This window comes from Chanodichthys erythropterus, chromosome 3 (genome assembly GCF_024489055.1).
Source record: "Chanodichthys erythropterus isolate Z2021 chromosome 3, ASM2448905v1, whole genome shotgun sequence".
NCBI lineage: Eukaryota > Metazoa > Chordata > Actinopteri > Cypriniformes > Xenocyprididae > Chanodichthys > Chanodichthys erythropterus.
This window is the reverse complement of record NC_090223.1, coordinates 21,541,449-21,561,881: the sequence shown is the minus strand read 5'-3', so window position 1 is coordinate 21,561,881 and position 20,433 is coordinate 21,541,449. Positions and strand designations below refer to the sequence as shown.

The 20,433-nt window shown below is 36.5% G+C and overlaps 2 protein-coding genes across 4 annotated transcripts; both read left to right on the top strand.

Moving 5' to 3' along the window:
- Positions 1–195: 195 nt before the first annotated feature.
- tmem205 (transmembrane protein 205) lies at positions 196–3,450 on the top strand. Of its 3 annotated transcripts, none has more exons than XM_067371619.1 (4): positions 196–323; positions 1,336–1,444; positions 1,529–1,692; positions 1,769–3,450. In XM_067371619.1, exons 2-4 carry the CDS (start codon positions 1,345–1,347, stop codon positions 2,069–2,071), a joined length of 567 nt encoding a protein of 188 aa, XP_067227720.1. In that variant the 5' UTR covers positions 196–323; positions 1,336–1,344; the 3' UTR covers positions 2,072–3,450. The 3 variants fall into 3 exon arrangements, with proteins under 3 accessions (XP_067227720.1, XP_067227732.1, XP_067227728.1); XM_067371631.1 differs by having other exon boundaries at positions 204–391; XM_067371627.1 differs by lacking the exon at positions 196–323 and adding an exon at positions 412–524.
- Positions 3,451–5,513: 2,063 nt separating this feature from the next.
- On the top strand, positions 5,514–18,252 carry rab3db (RAB3D, member RAS oncogene family, b). Its single transcript, XM_067381333.1, has 5 exons — positions 5,514–5,666; positions 9,135–9,362; positions 16,160–16,278; positions 16,363–16,487; positions 16,650–18,252. Exons 2-5 carry the CDS (start codon positions 9,135–9,137, stop codon positions 16,832–16,834), a joined length of 657 nt encoding a protein of 218 aa, XP_067237434.1. The 5' UTR covers positions 5,514–5,666; the 3' UTR covers positions 16,835–18,252.
- Positions 18,253–20,433: the final 2,181 nt, after the last annotated feature.

The following is a 20,433-nucleotide window of genomic DNA, read 5'->3' as shown; positions in this document are numbered from 1 at the left end:
TAATAATAATAATAAAACAAAAGGCACATCAAAATTACTAAAACTGAAAACAAAAGCGAATTGAAAATATTAATAAATATTATTTGTGTGGGCGTTACGACAAGTAGCTCCTTGCGCATCATGATTGGATGATATGCGTGCGTAATATTTGAATACTGGAGCGTGATTGGATGTTGTCCTCATGAGGGCGGGACTAACAGGGTAGAGGTGTGATATCAAATAACAGCAGCAACAGAAATTTTGTGTAGAAGACAAGACAAGCTACAGGCTTCTTCGAAACCGATTAACACAGAAAAACCTGCATTAAGAGACTCAAAAACCGGGTATGTATTTTCTATAAACCGACAGGATTCACACCGAGAGGGAAATTGCTCCAGTGTGTCATGCTTGCGTAAGTAACAGAAATTGCGTGAACGACCATCATCACGGAAGTCTCGAAACGTGCTGTTGTCATTCTTGTGTTAGTGGGACAGAAAGTAAACTGAAGTCAGTTATATTAGTGGATTCAAAAACATAAGCGATTGGTAGGTTAATGGGATATGTATTGCTGTTGAATGTTGTTCCCATTTTATCGGCATAAGTCCAGCACAAAACTCCTCTTATCTATACAGAACATGTTAACACACGTTAAATGTATCTGCATGCATACAACTGTGTGTGTGTGTGTATGTGTGTATATATATATATATATATATATATATATATATTTCTATTTCTATTTATATATATATATATATATATATATATATATATATATATATATATATACAGCTATGGAAAAAATTAAGAGACCACTCCAAGTTCAGAAATCAATGTTAAGTGGTCTCTTAATTTTTTCCATAGCTATATATATATATATATATATATATATATATATATATATATCTATATATATATATTTGCTTGAAAAAGTGTGTGAACCACTTGCAGAATCTGTGAAAATGTGAATAATTTTAACAAAATAAGAGAGATCATACAAAATGCATGTTATTTTTTTATTTAGTACTGTCCTGAGAAAGATATTTTACATAAAAGATGTTTACATATAATCCACAAGACAAAAAAGTAGCTGAATTTATTAAAATAACTATTGATTCTTAATACCGTGTGGTTACCTGGATGATCTACGACTGTTTTTTTGTTTTGTGATGGTTGTTCATGAGTCCCTTGTTTGTTCTGAGCAGTTAAATTGCCCAGCGTTCTTCAGAAAAATCCACCAGGTCCTGCAGATTCTTCAGTTTTCAAGAATTTTTTGCATATTTGAACCCTTTCCAGCAGTGGCTTTTTCACGCAAATATGCTGATTATTTATTAATTTTTCCCTTTTTTTCTCCAGAAGTTAATTATGGCTACTGAGGGAGACCCAACTGACTTTGTGAAAGTGCTTCACCTCCTGGTGATTTCGTTCACCTGGGGAATGCAGGTGTGGGTGTCTTTCATTGCAGGTGAAATGTTATGTTACGTTCATCAATGAATTATATTATCATAAAACATGCCATATGGTCCTAATTCCTTTTTTTCACTCCCAGGTTTTGTGCTGATCTCCCAGGTGTCAATGCACACGTTCGGTCTCGTGCAAAGCAAGTTGTTCCCGTTTTATTTCTACTGTCTGCTGGGTGGAAATGCAATCAATCTGTCTGTATATGCCGTGTATCACCCCAGAGAGCTGCTGGACTGGCACGAGGGCATACAGGTGACACATTTATGCATTCGTTTTTTTCCACGCCACTGTAGTATCATGCCTCTCTCACACTCTCTGTTCTTAACAGATGGGTCTGTTCTTTGTGGCCGTGATCATGGCCGGTCTGAACGCGCAGTGGTTCGGTCCGTCTGCCACAGAGAGCTTGCTGGTCATGCAGGAGATCGAGAAGGAACACGGTCTGGGAGGTCAGGTGGGAATGAGCGCCAATAAGGAAGGATACGCCAAACTGCGTGAGCAGGACCCCAAATACAAGGAGCACCGGTCCAACTTCTACCGCTTCCATGGTCTGTCTAACCTCTGTAACCTCATAGGCTTTTTCTCCACCACTGTCAATCTCATTTACCTGGCTCTGCATTTGGGAACAATATGAGTGTGAGAGAGTTCGGACAGACAGATTTTTTTGATGAATTATCCTGTGTCTGTTGTCAGGCTGTTTTGTATAAGAATAATGCTTGTAGTTTTTATGCAAAAAGAGTGTTTAGTGTTTTTTTAAGGGTAAAAGAACTAAATTCAGATCAAAAAGTGAACTGAGTGAAAAAGTGCCCAGTTGATTTTGCGTTCACACTGTCTCTAGAAGTGGAGTCAGATCTCTTTTTAGTCCATTTTATATGTGACTGGGTTTCAGTCTATTTTCCATTGACAATAGAATATTATATTAATTATAATATTGTTTCTTCTTTTGTAAGGTATAATGATAACCTGAATAGTAGGAAATTTAATTAAAATAATATTCTTCTGCTGCAATTTCTTCACTTTCAATGAAAGGCAGGTTAAAACCTTTAGCCTCCTTCTTTCTTTCCTTTTTTTTCTTTTTTGATGCATTGAACTAAAACGTTTGTGACAGTATTTTTTACATTACAATCACATTTCATTTTTTAATGCATTAACTACCAGTGAGCAATACTTGTTAATCTTTGTTCATGTTCATTGTTAGTTCATGTCAGATCAGGTCCATTAAATAATATTAACAGATAAAACTCTTCTTAATAATGTTATTTTCAATTTTAGTAATACCTTAACTAATATTAATAAATGTGGTATTTTTCACTGTTCATGTTAACTAATGTAATTATCAAATAAAAAAAAAAATGATATGGTATAGTAAAGTGTTGCCAAAAATTCTATATTTTAAAGGATTAATTCACTTCAAAATTAAATCACAGTAAATATATATATAAAATCTCAAAAACCTTAATTTCTTTTTGACTGAAGAAAGAAAGACATAATTATCTTGGATAACATGGAGTAAATTATCAGGAAGTTTTCATTCAGAAGTGAAATAACCATAAGGCATAATTCTTGTGAACTGCCTTCAGACAAAGTATAAAATGCTAATTTTTAAGGTTTTTATTATATAAACATGCCTAGCCATATTAAATGACATTATAATGAATGGTCACAGTATTTCTCCCTACTTTAAAATGTTTCAAAGTGGGTAATTGCACTAAATCTTTTGTTTATAATAAACAGACTATCTATTTAAACATGCATTAGTGATGATAATATAGCTGTTTATGATTGTTATAGAATGTGTTTTAGTAAAGTATGTACTATAATTCTCATCTGTTTTTGCCTTTATGCTTCACAATGTGAACAATACTTGTATTTTACCACTAGAGGGCTGTTTGTGGAAAAATGTACGGGAATAAGGGGACCAACCTTGGGTTTGACGATCATAAAATGCTGTTTATATTTTTGCTATATTTGAATGACACTAAAATAGCTATTAAACTCTATGGAAAAATGAAAGCATGAATGTACCATCAATGAACCTTTGATCATCTTTGTATTGTTTGAACAGCAAAGTAAACTTCCTGTTATCACTGTGGACATGGAATAGAGTGATGTTGAAGATTCAATACATGCAAATGTCATTTTGTGTATTATTGAAGCTACTGTGAAGATGTGTTGATTATTCTCATTCTTTAGTTTTTATAGAGTTTATTAATGTTTTCCCTTTTCATTTAAACGTGTGTTTGTGTCCATTGGGAATGACCAGGAATTGTTTTTGTTTTGTTTTGTTTTGTTTTTTAGAAACCAAACTGACAGAATTTGGTTTATTATATGGATTGACCTTGAACAAACATCTATTCAGTTAAAGAAATACCAAAACAACTATTCTGTACACGATTAGCCCGAGTTAAAAAAATATATATAATAAATACAATTTAAGTAGTCTGAAAGAGTTATTACAGACATCTAGTAACAATTGTGAGTGTTTTTTATTTGCATTTACTTCTTTATTACCACAGTGACAAGTATGTGACATATGAAGATGCATTCACAGAAAACTTGCAAACATTAAAAATACTATAGTGTTTTTGAACCATACTATAGTAAAGTACTTGAATTCATTTGTTGTGGTAATTCTATATTTGCTGTGATAATATAACAACTATAGTAATAAAAACAAATTACGTTACCCATACTGTACTAAGTTTTCTACAACTATAGGGTTTATTATACTACAATACTAGTTTACTGTATTAAAAACTAAAGTATACTACAGTATTTATACAGTTGATCAGTTCACTATATACTGCAGTATGCTGAAGCATTTATAAAAAGTGTAGTAAATACTATAATATATACAGTATACTACAATTTACTATAGTATGGTTCAAAAGCACTATAGTATTTACTATAAATTACTATAGTATTTTTTTTCATGTGGTTGATGCTAATGAGACTTCAGTGACAAAAACAGTAAGAGAAAGAGATGCAAAAGAGTATACGCATTGAAGAAAGATAGTGATAATACCATATTCACAAAAACTTAAAGGGTTAGTTCACCCAAAAATGAAAATAATGTCATTTATTACTCACCCTCATGTTGTTCCACACCCGTACGACCTCCATTCATCTTCAGAACACAAATTAAGATGTTTTAGTTGAAATCCGATGGCTCCGTGAGGCCTCCATAGGGAGCAGTGACATTTCCTCTCTCAAGATCCATTAATGTACTAAAAACGTAGGCTATTTAAATAATTTCATGTGAGTACAGTGGTTTAATATTAATATTATAAAGCGACAAGAATCTTATATTTTTGGTGCACCAAAAAAATAAAAATAAATAAATAACGACTTATTTAGTGATGGCCAATTTCAAAACACTGCTTTAGGAAGCTTCGGAGTGTTATGAATCTTTTTTGCTGAATCATGATTCGGATCAAACCGCCAAACTGCTGAAATCATGTGACTTTGGCGCTCCAAACAGCAGATTCGATACACAGATTCATTATGCTCCGAAGCTTCCTAAAGCAGTGTTTTGAAATTGTTTTTTTTTTTTGGTGCACCAAAAATATTCTCGTCGCTTTATAATATTAATATTGAATCACTGTACTCACATGAACTGATTTAAATATGTTTTTAGTACATTAATGGATCGTGAGAGTCATCGGATTTCATCAAAAATATCTTAATTTGTGTTCTGAAGATGAATGAAGGTCTTACGGGTGTGGAACGGCATGAGGGTGAGTAATAAATGACAAACTTTTCATTTTTGGGTGAACTAACCCTTTAACAGATGGAATCATTGTGTCTACCTATATTTATCTATATGTAAGGCCTATAAAATTTAATTACTTTTTTATTTTTAGCGTCTTGTTTGCTACCTCAGTGCATGAGTGTTTCCAATGAGATTCATTTCCAATTTTCAGATAGATAGATAGATAGATATGAAAATCATTTAGATTTTCACATTTCCTATATTCGTAGAGTACAGGAGTGTATTTTCAAAACAAAAAGTGTGTAAAGAGGAAGAAAAAGAGCTGTTCAGGACGGAGCTGGAAGCCTCTGTGTACACACTTCAGATCCGGGAGCTCAGTCACACTCATGCACGCGCACACACAAACACACACACACTCACACACCGACAGAGTTTGTTTCATACGCCTTTTCACGCGAGGAAGTCCCGGTGGCTTTACCGGAGTACGAGATAAAGCGCTGAATATCCGCGTGTGAAGGTAGGAACTCAATTCAGTGCAGTCTTTGCGTTTGAGAGTTATTTTTGACAAACATTTCACAGTCTCCGGATGGGAAAACGACAGCAGCTTTATGAACTTTGGGTCATGCAGGATATCAACTGTTTACATTTTGTTCATTATGACGCCCTGATTATGTCATTGTTGTTCTTTAAAATAGTTTAGAACGCCATGGAGTGGAGATTCGAATTCAGAACACTTTTTTTAAAAAAGTACCATGGTACTACAATCATCTTCGAGGTACTTTAAAATACCATGGTACCATACTTTTGTTAGGAAGGACAGGCTGAAAAGAAAGTTGAGGTTCTTAAATTCTATAAAGGACTGATTTAATTATTTGTTGCTGCTTGTGTTGAATTGTAAACCTCCTGCATGTATGGATCAAGCAACACATTATTTAGTTACATTTATTAGATATTTAGCCTATGTATTTTATAGTTGTGTGATCAGTCTGCAATGTAGGAAAGCAAACTGTGCCCTGTTTAATTCCACTCAACTGGAACACAGTTGTGGACATCTGCCAGACGATCAATAGAAAGATCAGCACCATGGTAACCAGAGACCTGGTCCCTCAAAACACCATTTGGCCCTCTGGTGAATCTCAGATGTTACAGATCACTGATCTATAGCCGTGGGACATTCAGCCGAAGTGCGCTTTGGTGCTGCAGATAGATCTTATCTTTTCAATGGAGTTAAATTAATGCTGTACATGTGCTGTGAGGAAGTCTATGAGGCAAGACAATAGTAATGTAGACACAAAGACCCTTCCATAATTGTGCAATGGTGACCTGGCAAATCAAACCGTGGTAACTTGGTATTAGTGACACTTCTGATGCCCTATTTCATGTTGTATTACAGTAGGTCCGTATTATTAATGTGAAAGATTAAGCTCTGATTCTGAGCGGATATAAGAAATGTTCATTGGGTGAAGGCGTTACATAAAGTCCATAGCATAAGCATTATTGATTTGTATTCCTCATGGGACAATTGGGATGGGATTCAGTGTTCTTACTAATGGACAGAGAGCTGTGCTGAGTGCCATTTGGTATCAAACCAATAAATTGAGCTGTAAAATGAATGCAGAGCCAATGCTGGGTGAAAAAACATGCTGGGTTAAAAACAACCCAAGTTGGGTTGAAAATGGACAAACCCAGCAGTTGGGTTAAATGTTTGCCCAACCTGCTGGATAGTTTTATTTAAGTCAACTATTGCTTGCTTAAAACAAATCCAAATTATGTTGGACATTAACATTTATTAATATGTTTAATAAATGAACATTTATTATTAAGTTTAATGAATAATAATTAAATGATAAACATTTATTAAATTGCTTATTAATAAATGTTCACCTTTTGATTATTATTGTTGCATTTAGTAATTATGTGTCTGATTTTTAATTTCCAACCTATTTTGGGTTCATTTTAAGCCAGCCATATAGTAACTCTCAAACAATAGTTGGGTTAAATAAAACTATCCAGCACGCTGGGCAAACATTTAACCCAACTGCTGGGTTTGTCCATTTTCAACCCAACTTTTTTAGAGTATATATTCGCCTTGTCAGATCTGATATACGGTTTCATCCAGATTGTTGATCTGCAGAAAGGACAATAAATGAAACCGTAGCAAAGTAGCTATAGGGGGATTTGAGTCGTCTCGTTGTTCAAAATCATGGGGAAAAAATAGACTTTTATTGATGCTTTAGTTTTAGTATTGGAAGGCCTCATGCTGAACATGTGACCAGGGCTTTTTAGGGAGATTAAGATCCTTTGCTAAGGCCTAAGAAAGTGCCGTTATACTCAACTTTAGTGTTCATTTGAGCAACAAGGCAATAAAGCAGGTGAAAACATTGTTGAATAGTAAATATAATAACTTTCTTTCTATGTGCATTTAATTATAAATGCATATAATTGTGAATTTAAAAAGATTATTCTAAGTTATTGTGGGTTTTTTTTGTGTGGCTATTTTATTATTGTTTGCAAAATGACTTAAAGTGATAAGAAATATGTCACTGTTGGTTTCAGAAGACCTGTAGTTGTACAGACTACATTTATGATGTACAAAATGATATTTGATATTTAAAAATGATATTGAAAATATCATTTTGAAATGATATTCAAAATGATATTTTTATTGATGCTTTTTTTGTCACTGTTTGACTTCAACAGCTCCAGTCTCTACTTTTTTCTTTATATTATCATTCAAAATGTTTTTTTTTTTTAAATTAAGTTTTTTTTTTTTTTTCTGTTTATTTTTTTATTTCTGTTATGTTTACCCAGGCTGCATTTATTTAATAAAAAAAAATATGATGTTTTTGAATTATTTTTAAATAATTCAAAAACATCATTACTCCAGTCTTCATTGTCACATGATCCTTCAGAAATCATTGTAATATGATGATTTGATGCTCAAGAAACATTTCTGATTATTATCAATATTGAAAACAGTTCATATTTTTGTGGAAACAGGGAAACATGTTTTTTCAGGATCCTGTAAACATGTCTTTACTGTCCTTTTTGATCAATTTAATGCATCATTGATGAATAAAAGTATGAATTGATTTTTTTTTTTTTTAAAGCAGACACTGTGGGTAAACTATCAGTTTGATGCATTCTGTGCTCATTTGTTAAAATAGGAAGAAGTTTCAAAACCTCAAGTGTTTCTTATGGTCTTGCCCAATGATTTTGCAACCCTGTAATCTGAACGTTAGGATTAACCACCAGTCACAAGCTTCTCAAACAAAACTGCAATACTGAATATCAGTAATATCCAGTGATGTACCACAGTTCATTACTTCCAGGTGTCCTTCAGTCCCTCCAACTCACAAACTTCAGCTTTAAATTACTATTACAAATGAGTTCAAAAAGATCCTACCTAACAAGTGCTCTCGTGTCCTTGAGACAATGGCTGCTGTGGGCAGTCAGTCTCTTTGTTGTAACATCTCCACCTCTGGAGTGGAGTGGTGTTTGGAGCGCTCTGCTCGCCTGTTAATGGGTCTGCGTGCTTTGTTTGTGGGCCCGTCGCCATGGAGACCCTCTCCATCAGCAGACAGCGGCGGGCCGTGAGGGTCTGATTGATCAGCTGAACGGTGGAGGGGTTGGATTTCCATTCCCAGCCTGTTAGTTCAGGCTCTTCTGTCAGTGGAGATGGCTGGTTCTGAAAGTTCTGCTCCGAGGGTAATCTGTTTTCAGACCAGAATGTGTAACACAATACATTTTACTTTAAAGTGAAATGGGATATTTGTTGGACTGGATTGTTTTTGTTGTATGTGTTTAGAAATTGATTTTGATTTCATGTTGACTTTAAACGAGACACCAGATTTGGAGATATTTCATTCAAATTTCAGATAGTTTTATGCATTTAAATAGCTGTAGACAACTTCTAAATCACAATTTCTCAAATTTACCAAGTGGCTCTTGCATTCATTTTGAAATCTCTTTTTCTCTCTTTCAGATGGCAACAGCGACCAACTCGCATCCGTCACAGAAAGACGCGGCTGACCAAAACTTTGACTACATGTTCAAACTCCTCATCATCGGCAACAGCAGTGTGGGTAAAACCAGCTTCTTGTTTCGCTACGCGGATGATTCCTTCACTTCAGCCTTCGTCAGCACGGTGGGGATAGACTTCAAGGTGAAAACCGTTTTTCGCAACAACAAGAGGATCAAACTACAAATCTGGGTAAGTTTGGTTATCACCTGATCAGTATGAAGTTTTAAACTAAGTGGAGAATTTTTACTATATTTAAAGGACAATGTAGTTCAAGCCTGAGAAGATCATGGAAATGAATGAAATCTTAAAAAGTAATGAAAAATGTTATTTGTATACATTTTTGGATCTCTATTCACCCCAAAACTTTTAATTGACTTAAAATAGTGTTGGGAAGGTTACTTTGGAAATGTAATAGGGTAACTTGTAATCTGTAACCTATTTAAAATGTAATAAGTCGTGTGACTATTTCAATTACTTAATTAAAGTAATATACTAGACGAATTTCAGAATTCTACTTAGGGAATGAACGCGACACCAGTTTTTTTTTTTTTTTCCGTAAGTAGAATAGGGAAGGCGTAGGACATACGGCATAAGCTTTTTGAAGAATGCGGAGAGCGGAAGCACGTGCAAGATGATAATTTGTGTTTATAAAGCATATACAGTTGTAGTTCTTTCTAAAAAGACAGATCGTTTTGCTAGATAAGACCCTTATTCCTCGTCTGGTATTGTTTAAAGCCCTTTGAAGCTGAAATGAAACTGTTATTTTGACCATTTGGAGTCCACTGAAGTCCACTATAAGGAGAAAAATCCTGGAATGTTTTCATCAAAAACCTTCATTTCTTTTCGACTGACGAAAGAAAAACATGAACATCTTGGATGACATGGGGGTGAGTAAATTATCAGGAAAATTTTATTTAAAAGTGGACTAATCCTTTAATCATTTTCAAACATTTAAACTAGGCAGGGTTAAACTTACAGTAGTATCCTATTTAATACTGATTACTGTACGACTTTCAAAATGCTTGAATTAAGATTATAATAATTTAATTTTAAAGCACAGCCACCACAAAATCAGACTTTAGCACTTCTTTCTACTTTAAGATCATTCTGAGGCTAAATACAGATTTATCATCATAACAAGAAGTAGTCGATAGCATGTTGGCAAACATATTTTGCACTGAACTGTTATATTTGCTCCCTTTTCTAATTTCTGGATGAAATGTAGTTAAAATTTGAATTAAATATATTGATTAATTCTTATTAAAGTTCCAAAAGTTCAGTCAAGAGCAGTGAGTGATTTTCTCTTTGTCTTTTGTTCTTTAACAATCACATTAGCGGGTTTATTAGGCTGCTGTCACTTTAAAACCTGCCACACATGACGCGTATCTGACACTCCTCCGATGTCCTCAAAACTCTTTACGTTCATGTAACACTTTATTTAACTCATTTAAGACTGTGCTTGATAGAGGATAGATATAGAGGATACTTGACAAAGCGGACATTTTGGCATACTTTTGAATACACTTGAATGAATGATAGCGTGATCATATACTTTAACATATCCTAGCTTTTTACTAAGTTGAGTTTTTATAATCGGTAACATTTTTTTCATAAGTTAACTAATTTAATTACACATTTTTTCTCAGTAACTGTAACGGATTACAGTTACATTTATCTTGTAATTAAATTACGTAACGCTGTTACATGTAACTAGTTACTCCCCAATACTGCTTAAAACCACACCTACTAATTTTTTTAAATCCTTATTACAAATGACTGCAGTAGTCATGGAAATTCATTAAAAATAAAGGGGCTTTATTGGCATCAAAGGTTCAGTGAAGAACCTTTAACATCCATGGAACCTTTCCATTAAACAAAAGGTTCTTTATAGTGGAAAAAAAAATGTTCTTCACACTAAGGAAAACATGGTTATTTTAAGAACCATAAATGGTTCCTCAATGGCATTGCTGTGAAACCCCCCTTTTTGGAACCTGTATTTGTAAGATTGAAGTCAAAAGGTGTGTAAACTGGCATTACAAATCATGCGTACATGAATAAACCAGCTTTAAGATTCAGTGGATCATGCATGTTTGTTGTATTAACTAGAGTGGCAATTTTGCAGATGCAGAAAGACTTAAAGGATAATAGTATGTGCTGTAAAATGACTAAGACTGACTAACAGATACGTTTGAGAATGATTCCTCTATCTAAATGTGTGGGATTTGTTTGCATGTGAGCTTTAAGTTTTAGCCTCGGGAACTGAAGCTAAGATTGCAGGTGTTATTAAAACATCTCAGGAAGCCATAATTATCAGCCACAGATGGGTGTGTAGATGTGCTGTAATGTCAGTTGCCGGCTGGTACGGTACTGTGAGTGGGAGTGAAGTCAGTAAATTCCTTCACAGCTGAAATGCTGCAATGATTTCTAAAGTTGCGGATAAGTCTAAGTGCTAATTATAATACTAGTGTGCTGCTATCTGCGCAATAAAGTGCCCTATTATGCTATTTTAAAGGTTCCTCGTTTTGTTTTGTAGGTCTCCTGCAATAGGTTTACATGTATCTAAGGTCAAAAAACACTAGACTTTTTTTATTTATAATCTCACATACATATTTTAATCCAATTCTGTGTGAAAACGTCATAACTTTTGGCAGTTTAATCATATAAGAAGAATGCAGCTTATATCGCTACCTATCACATTAGTTAATCCGTCTTGACATGAAGGTCAACTCGAGTGCAGTGCATTGTGGGATACAGTATCTCATTTAGTGCTCTGCCTGCTGCACACTGTAGTACATCCAATAATTTTATTCATACAAAACATTTGCACACTGTCCATACTAGCTATATATTGCAGAAATAGTAAGTGCTATTCTTAATATTACTCATTAATACATTCCATTAATCTACAAACCCGATTTCAAAAAAGTTGGGACACTGTACAAATTGTGAATAAAAAAAGGAATAATTTAATTTAATAATTTACAAATCTCATAAACGTATATTTTATTCACAATATAATATAGATAAAATATCAAATGTTGAAAGTAAGACATTTTAAAATGTCATGCCAAATATTGGTTCATTTTGGATTTCATGAGAGCTACACATTCCAAAAAAGTTGGTACAGGTAGCAATAAGAGGCCAGAAAAGTTAAATGTACATATAAGGAACAGCTGGAGGACCAATTTGCAACTTATTAGATCAATTGGCAACATGATTGGGTATAAAAAGAGCCTCTCAGGGTGGCAGTGTCTCTCAGAAGTCAAGATGGGCAGAGGATCACCAATTCCCCCAATGTTAAATAGTGGAGAAAGGAGTTTCTCAGATAAAAATTGCAAAGAGTTTGAAGTTATCATCATCTACAGTGCATAATATCATCCAAAGATTCAGAGAATCTGGAACAATCTCTGTGCATAAGGGTCAAGGTTGGAAAACCAAACTGGATGCCCCATGATCTTCGGACCCTTAGACGGCACTGCATCACATACAGGAATGCTACTGTAATGGAAATCACAACATGGGCTCAGGAATACTTCCAGAAAAAAATTGTCGGTGAACACAATCCACCGTGTCATTCACCGTTGCCGGCTTAAACTCTATAGGTCAAAAAAGAAGCCACATCTAAACATGATCCAGAAGCGCAGGTGTTTCCTCTGGGCCAAGGCTCATTTAAAATGGACTGTGGCAAAGTGGAAAACTGTTCTGTGGTCAGACAAATCAAAATTTGAAGTTCTTTTTGGAAAACTGGGACGCCATGTCATCCGGACTAAAGAGGATAAGGACAACCCAAGTTGTTATCAGCGCTCAGTTCAGAAGCCTGCATCTCTGATGGTATGGGGTTGCATGAGTGCGTGTGGCATGGGCAGCTTACACATCTGGAAAGGCACCATCAATGCTGAAAGGTATATCCGAGTTCTAGAACAACATATGCTCCCGTCCAGACGTCGTCTCTTTCAGGGAAGACCTTGCATTTTCCAACATGACAATGCCAGACCACAAACTGCATCAATTACAGCATCATGGCTGTGTAGAAGAAGGATCCGGGTACTGAAATGGCCAGCCTGCAGTCCAGATCTTTCACCCATAGAAAACATTTGGTGCATCATAAAGAGGAAGATGCGACAAAGAAGACCTAAGGCAGTTGAGCAACTAGAAGACTGTATTAGACAAGAATGGGACCACATTCCTGTTCCTAAACTTGAGCAACTTGTCTCCTCAGTCCCCAGACGTTATAAAAAGAAGAGGGGATGCCACACAGTGGTAAACATGGCCTTCTCCCAACTTTTTTGAGATGTGTTGATGCCATGAAATTTAAAATCAACTTATTTTTCCCTTAAAATGATACTTTCTCAGTTTAAACATTTGATATGTCATCTATGTTGTATTCTGAATAAAATATTGAAATTTGAAACTTCCACATCATTGCATTCTGTTTTTATTCACAATTTGTACAGTGTCCCAACTTTTTTGGAATCGGGTTTGTAAATGTACTTGCTGTTCTTTAGGGATGAATGTGAGATGGACGGCTGCGTACACAGAAGTGCATTTAGTCTTAATGTGTGCTCTGGCTCTGATCCAGAACTAGAAATGCTTGTGTGTGTGTTAGTTTCTGAGGAAATCTCCTCTGCACCTGTCAGCCATTGACTGGAACAAGACCTTGAGTTTGATAACTTGAGCTCAGAAGAAGAGTGAAAAATGAAAAAGAGTTCTGCAGATGCGCTGGAGCGATTCTGTTGCAATGCGTTTTTGCAGCTCACTCTAATAAATGTTTCTTAAGCATAATTTAGATTTGAAAATAGGCTAGTTGAAAATTTAGGCTGGTAATTGAAAGGTTGTGTTTGCAAATCTTAAAAGGGGACACTATAGTGACATAGAGCCCTTAAGTGGTGGGAAACTTAACCGTACATGTGTGTGTGTCTCTGTGTGTGTGTGTGTGTGTGTGTGTGTGTGTGTGTGTGTGTGTGTGTGTGTGTGTGTGTGTGTGTGTGTGTGTAACGATCTTGGACCATGATTCATAAGGCATACAGCCAGCATGATAGAAAATCATTGCATTTGTTTCTTGTGTCTTGGCCTTTATAAATGTATGGCCTTTATGTACTGATAATTAATTCTTTAAAAGAATAGAATAGTAATTATACTGGCATAATTATTGATATAAATAAATATTCATTAGGGAACATGCTTTTTTTGTTGTTGTTGTTATTTCACCGCTCCATATTCTGACAAGTCGTACAGCTTTGTTTGTTTGTTTTATCCAGTTGACTGCTCATCAGATCTCATCTCTGCTGTCTGTGACTCTTGCCAAGCATTAATGGATCATGTGTAAACCTGTGTGACCCACTGGTTGCCCAGGCAACCCGTTCTCTCCTCCTTCTCTGATGATGGGAAGGCTCTCCATGCTAATTTTGTTCAGTCAATAGCAGGTTTCTAAGAAACGGTTGCCAACCCAGGCCAATAGTCCTTAAATATGTTAATTTATTTATAATTAATTTATTTGTCTGTCTGTCTAATATATATATATATATATATAATCGGTTACACCGATCAGGTATAACATTATGAGCACTGACAGGTGAATAACACTGATTATCTCTTCATCACGGCACCTGTTAGTGGGTAGGATATATTAGGCAGCAAGTGAACATTTTGTCCTCAATGTTAATGTGTTAGAAGCAGAAAATATGGGCAAGCATAAGGATTTGAGTGAATTTGACAAGGGCCAAATTGTGATGGCTAGACGACTGGATCAGAGCATCTCCAAAACTGCAGCTCTTGTGGGGTGTTCCCAGTCTGCAGTGGTCAGTATCTATCAAAAGTGTTTCAAGGAAGGAAGCGAAGGCTGGCCCGTGTGGTCCGATCCAACAGACGAGCTACTGTAGCTCAAATTGCTCACAAAGTTAATGCTGGTTCTGATAGAAAGGTGTCAGAATACACAGTGCATCACAGTTGAGTATAGGGCTGTATAGCCTCAGACCAGTCAGGGTGCCCATGATGACCCCTGTCCTATGCCGAAAACGCCAACAGTGAGCATCAGAACTGGACCATGGAGCAATGGAAGAAGGTGGCCTGGTCTGATGAATCACATTTTCTTTTACATCATGTGGATGGCCTGGTGCGTGTGCGTCACTTATCAGGGGAACACATGGCACCAGGATGCGCTATGGGAAGAAGGCAAGCCGGCGGAGGCAGTGTGATGCTTTGGGCAATGTTCTGCTGGGAAACCTTGGGTCCTGCCATCCATGTGGATGTTACTTTGACATGTACCACCTAACTAAGCATTGTTGCAGACCATGTACACCCTTTCATGGAAACAGTATTCCCTGGTGCCTGTGGCCTCTTTCAGCAGGATAATGCGCTCTGCCACAAAGCAAAAATGGTTCAGGAATGGTTTGAGGAGCACAACAACGAGTTTGAGGTGTTGACTTGGCCTCCAAATTCCCCAGATTCCCCAATCAAGCATCTGTGGGATGTGCTGAACAAACAAGTTCGATCCATGGAGGCTCCACCTCGCAATTTACAGGACTTAAAGGATCTTCTGCTAACATCTTGGTGCAGATACCACAGCACACCTTCAGGGGTCTAGAGGAGTCCATGCCTTGATGGGTCAGGGCTGTTTTGTTTCCCCCAAAAGGGGACCAACACAATATTAGGAAGGGGCTCATAATGTTATGCCTGATCGGTGTGTTTGTGTATATATGTATATAATCTGTGTGTGTGTGGTGATGTTGTCTTGATGTACATAAAGGTTATTAAAAAATGAAGTATTATGAGGATTTGTGAGGAAAACAAAATGTCAAATAGATGATCATTACACAACACAGGATCTCCAAATTTGACACCAGAAAAAAAACAACTCTTGTTTGCCATCTGCTGGTCATCTTGGATAATAACACTATAAACACCATTTATTACATCATCAGCCTCACATCCCAGGATGTTGTGACCATGCGTATAATTAGGATAATTGTAATTATGATGTTGTTTAGGACACAGCCGGACAGGAGCGCTATAGAACCATCACTACAGCGTACTACAGAGGAGCCATGGGCTTCCTGCTAATGTACGACATCACAAACCAGGACTCCTTCAGTGCTGTTCAGGATTGGTAAGGGAAATGTATGCATGCATCTTTACCCTACAAGTGTATTGAGACATTTTAATCTTGCCGTTATGCACATATTGCTCTTAGGGCCACACAGATTAAGACGTACTCGTGGGATAATGCACAGGTGATACTGGTGGGCAACAAGTGTGACCTGGAAGATGACAGACTCGTTCCAACAGAGGACAGTCAGAGATTGGCTCACGAACTCGGTGAGACGAAGCACATTTTAGCCTTTTAGCCAATTTTGTTTGCTTATTTTGATAATTAAATAACATTTGTGACTACATTTTAAAAATATTTAATTACATTTTAAGAAATCATTCCTCTCCTACCGTGTTCTACTCTTACGCGTTTTTTTTTTTTTTTTGCAGGTTTCCAGTTTTTTGAGGCCAGCGCCAAAGACAACATCAACGTGAAGCAGGTTTTTGAGTGTCTGGTGGACGTGATATGTGACAAGATGAATGAAAGTTTGGACGGAGACGGTCCAGTGTCCAACCATAAAGACTCCGGTCAGCAGGACACGTCCCCTGAGGGACACGGCGGCTGCGCCTGCTAAAATAAACTCTCTCTGTCTTTATCACGCAGAGAACTTCTCTTCACAATTCACTACTTGGGATAATCTTTGCTTTCCTTCTTTTAACCCAAACAGCATCTGCTAAACACACTCAGTGTTGTTTGTTGACGTGGATTCATAAGTGGAAGTCAGATAGGATGGTTGGTTTAGACTGCACCAGTGATCTACGTGACGCCCCTTACGTATTCACGCATGCACATGCAGAGACGTAAACAACTGGAGATATTGCAAGCCTTCAGAGGTTCATCCACACCCATTTTTCATGCTCTTCACCCCTGTTCGGCATCTTTTCTCTTTCTTTCCCTCAAAAAGGCCACGTTTCGATGGTTCTTTGTGGTTTTAGCACATGTTGGCCATCTCATCAGATACCTGGCCCGTAACGTCCACAGCCCTGAGCGCTCGGCTCTTGTATTGTTTATCCGGGTGTCCATCTGCTTTAAACAGCTCATTCGCCACTATTATTGAGATAAATGCACTGTGTTATTCTGATATGTGCAATCATGAGCTGATGTTAGAAACCTATGGAAGCTTGTTTCTGCCTCGGAATAAAAAAAAAAACATAAATTTAAACTTGGAAATGCAAGGGGAAAAAGTCAGAATTGTGAAATATATGTCATATACGACATATATATGTGAATTTATATGTCGCATTATTTCTCACAATTGTAAGTCATAAAGTCCAAATTGCGAAATATAAACTTGAAATTGCTTGAAATAAAGTCAGAATGAGATATAAAGTCTAAAATGCAAATCTGACTTTCTAAATCTTATAAATTTTGTCTAACAATTTTTCTACCATCTTTTCTAACAGTTCTGAAATAAAGTCAGAATTACGAAATATAAACTAGCATTTACGAGAAATAAAGTTAAAATTGCAGATATAAACTTGAAGTTTAGACTTTATTCTCACAATTGCGAGTTTATATCTCGCAAATCTGACTTTATATAATTTTCTATAACTCTGTCTTTTCTAACAATTTTTCTATAATTTTTCTAACATATTTTCTAACAGTTCAAAGAAATAGTCAGAATTACAAAATACAAACTAGCAATTGCGAAAAATAAAGTCAGAATTAAAACGTAAAAAGTTTTATTTCACAGCAGAAACAAGCTTCCATAGAAACCTGCGCATTCACACTCAGAAATATTAATGTTTTACTGTTTTACAAGTTATTTTTTGTAATGAGCATTTTCTTAAATTATAAGATAGCAAATAAACTCTATCGCCCAAAATGACCAGTATGCTGTCACAATAATTTGTAATATTTCATTATACTTTCTGAACTTATTAAATGTCTAAATATATTTGGTGTCATTCATAAAAACAGTGTAAATATTTCATAAATCCATTCTGCAAGAAATCGGTCACACTTTACAATAAAGTCTCATTTGTTAATATTAGTTAATGCCTTACTTAGGGGTGTGTGATGTGATATATCATAGTGTCATTCTATAGTGTACATTCTGTCAGTTGCAGATTCCTACATACTGTACAACACGACGTGAGCGATATTACTTCCTTCAGTGATATTACAGTCCTTCAGCCACTTTTCCACCGTCGGTTCGAACAGTTCAACACAGCTGTGTTTCCACTTGAGCCTGTACGGTACGGCTTTCTGGGTTTCCAGGTTTCACAACAAAACCCGCCCAATTGCTGCTCAAAACTAGCCTAAAACTAGCTCAATTGCATTTCAGGAGTCCCTCGCAGTGTTGCCAAGTCCGCGGTTTTCCCGCAGGATTGGGCTACTTTTACACTGTTGCCGTGGTTTTCAGGCCCTGGCATTTTACCTGGGGAACCCCGCCTAAAACTAAGAATTTTTTACTTTGGAACACCCCCAACTACCCCACTTTTGGGATAGTTTTGAGTTTTGTTGTGAAAACCTGCAAACCTGATCCCTCTGTAAATATTTCGGGGGATAAATCCACGTTTTTTGGCGGGGTTCCCCTAGTAAAATTCGCATTCCATGGGCTAAATATCATGCTATTTGGTGTCACTTTAACCTGCAGACATGACAAACAACCAGTGGCAACTGGCTAAAAGTAGCCATGGGAAAACCACGGACTTGGAAACACTGGAATCTGTTCTTGGTACAGTTGTCTAACCGTGCTGGTAGAACTTGACGTCGCCACTCAGGATTGCTCACTTGTGTTTTGCCTAGCTACCAGTTTCTCTGTAGCTGGCTAAGTGCCAGTGTTGCCAAGTCCGTGGTTTTCCCGCGGAATTGGGCTACTTTTACACTGTTGCCGCAGGTTGTTTTTCATGTCCGCAGGTTGAATCGACCCAAAATAACGCAATATTTAGTCCCTGGAATGCGAATTTTACTAGGGAAGCCCCGCCAAAAAAACTACGGAACGCGATTTTTACCGTTGGGCCCCCCTGAAATGTGATTGGGCTAGTTTTGAGGAGCATTTCAAGATAATATGCCAACATCAGCTGACTTGAGGTGGGGGTGAGCAAAACATTTTTTTTAATTGCTGGCATCACACACAACTATCTAAAAAAAAGAAAAAAAAAAAAAAAGAAGAATGTTTGGCCTAAAATCCAATACTCCAAAACTCCGTTTGGAACTTTTTTATGCAATAAAATTAATGTTCTTCAAAGTGATGCTTGGGATGCAACTTGTAATCAGGGAAAACAGTCAGAAGCAACACCCTGTGGTCCAATATTTTGGATTGCAAATAACAAAGGGACTTGGAAGTAAAAAATGGAGTTGACAATAACCCAAACAAGTCTTTTAGCTCAAGGACTAATTGCCAATTTTGATCATCCTGGAATACGGTGGCCGATGATGAGTGGAAGGAACCGCACAAGATTCTAATTTTCATGTCAGAGTTCCATTCTTTCAAAAAGTTGATGGGATTTTTTTTTGAGGACAAATTTTATTAAAAGGAAAGTGTTCTGTCATTAATTACTCACCCTCATGTCGTTCCACACCTGTAAGACCTTCATTCATCTTCAGAACACAAATGAAGATTTTTTTGATAAAATCTGAGAGGTATATGACTCGTCCATAGACAGCAATATAATCAACACATTCAAGGTCCAGAAAGGTATTAAAGACATTGATAAAATAGTCAACGACAGACACTCCATGTACAGTGGTTCAACCTTAATGACAAGTTAAGGTTAAAGTGACAAGATTACTTTTTGTACACAAAAAACAAAACAAAATTCATCTCTTCCCTTCATTCTCTTATGCTGTTTATGTTGTAAACACCGTGCAGCACTTCTGGGTACGTGAAAACGCCGGATCAGTATTAAGTGTTCATTTGTGTTCTGAAGATGAATGAAGGTCTTACGGGTTTGGAACGACATGAGGGCGAGTAATTGAAGGTGCCCTAGAATTAAAAATTTTCTTTATCTTGGCATAGTTAAATAAGAGTTCAGTACATGTAAATGACATAAAGTGAGTCTCAAACTCCATTGTTTCCTCCTTCTTATATAAATCTCATTTGTTTAAAAGACCTCAGAAGAACAGGCGAATCTCAACACCGACTGTTATGTAACAGTCGGGATCATTAATATGTTCGCCCCCAATATTTGCATATGCCAGCCCATGTTCAAGGCATTAGACAAGGGC

Coding starts and splice junctions, on each gene's coding strand:
- tmem205 (XM_067371619.1), top strand. CDS start 1,345: ATGGCTACTGAGGGAGACCCAACTGACTTTGTGAAAGTGCTTCACCTC. Junction 1,445..1,528: donor GTGGGTGTCTTTCATTGCAG/GTGAAATGTTAT, acceptor TTTCACTCCCAG/GTTTTGTGCTGATCTCCCAG. Junction 1,693..1,768: donor ACTGGCACGAGGGCATACAG/GTGACACATTTA, acceptor TGTTCTTAACAG/ATGGGTCTGTTCTTTGTGGC.
- rab3db (XM_067381333.1), top strand. CDS start 9,135: ATGGCAACAGCGACCAACTCGCATCCGTCACAGAAAGACGCGGCTGAC. Junction 9,363..16,159: donor GGATCAAACTACAAATCTGG/GTAAGTTTGGTT, acceptor GATGTTGTTTAG/GACACAGCCGGACAGGAGCG. Junction 16,279..16,362: donor TTCAGTGCTGTTCAGGATTG/GTAAGGGAAATG, acceptor TATTGCTCTTAG/GGCCACACAGATTAAGACGT.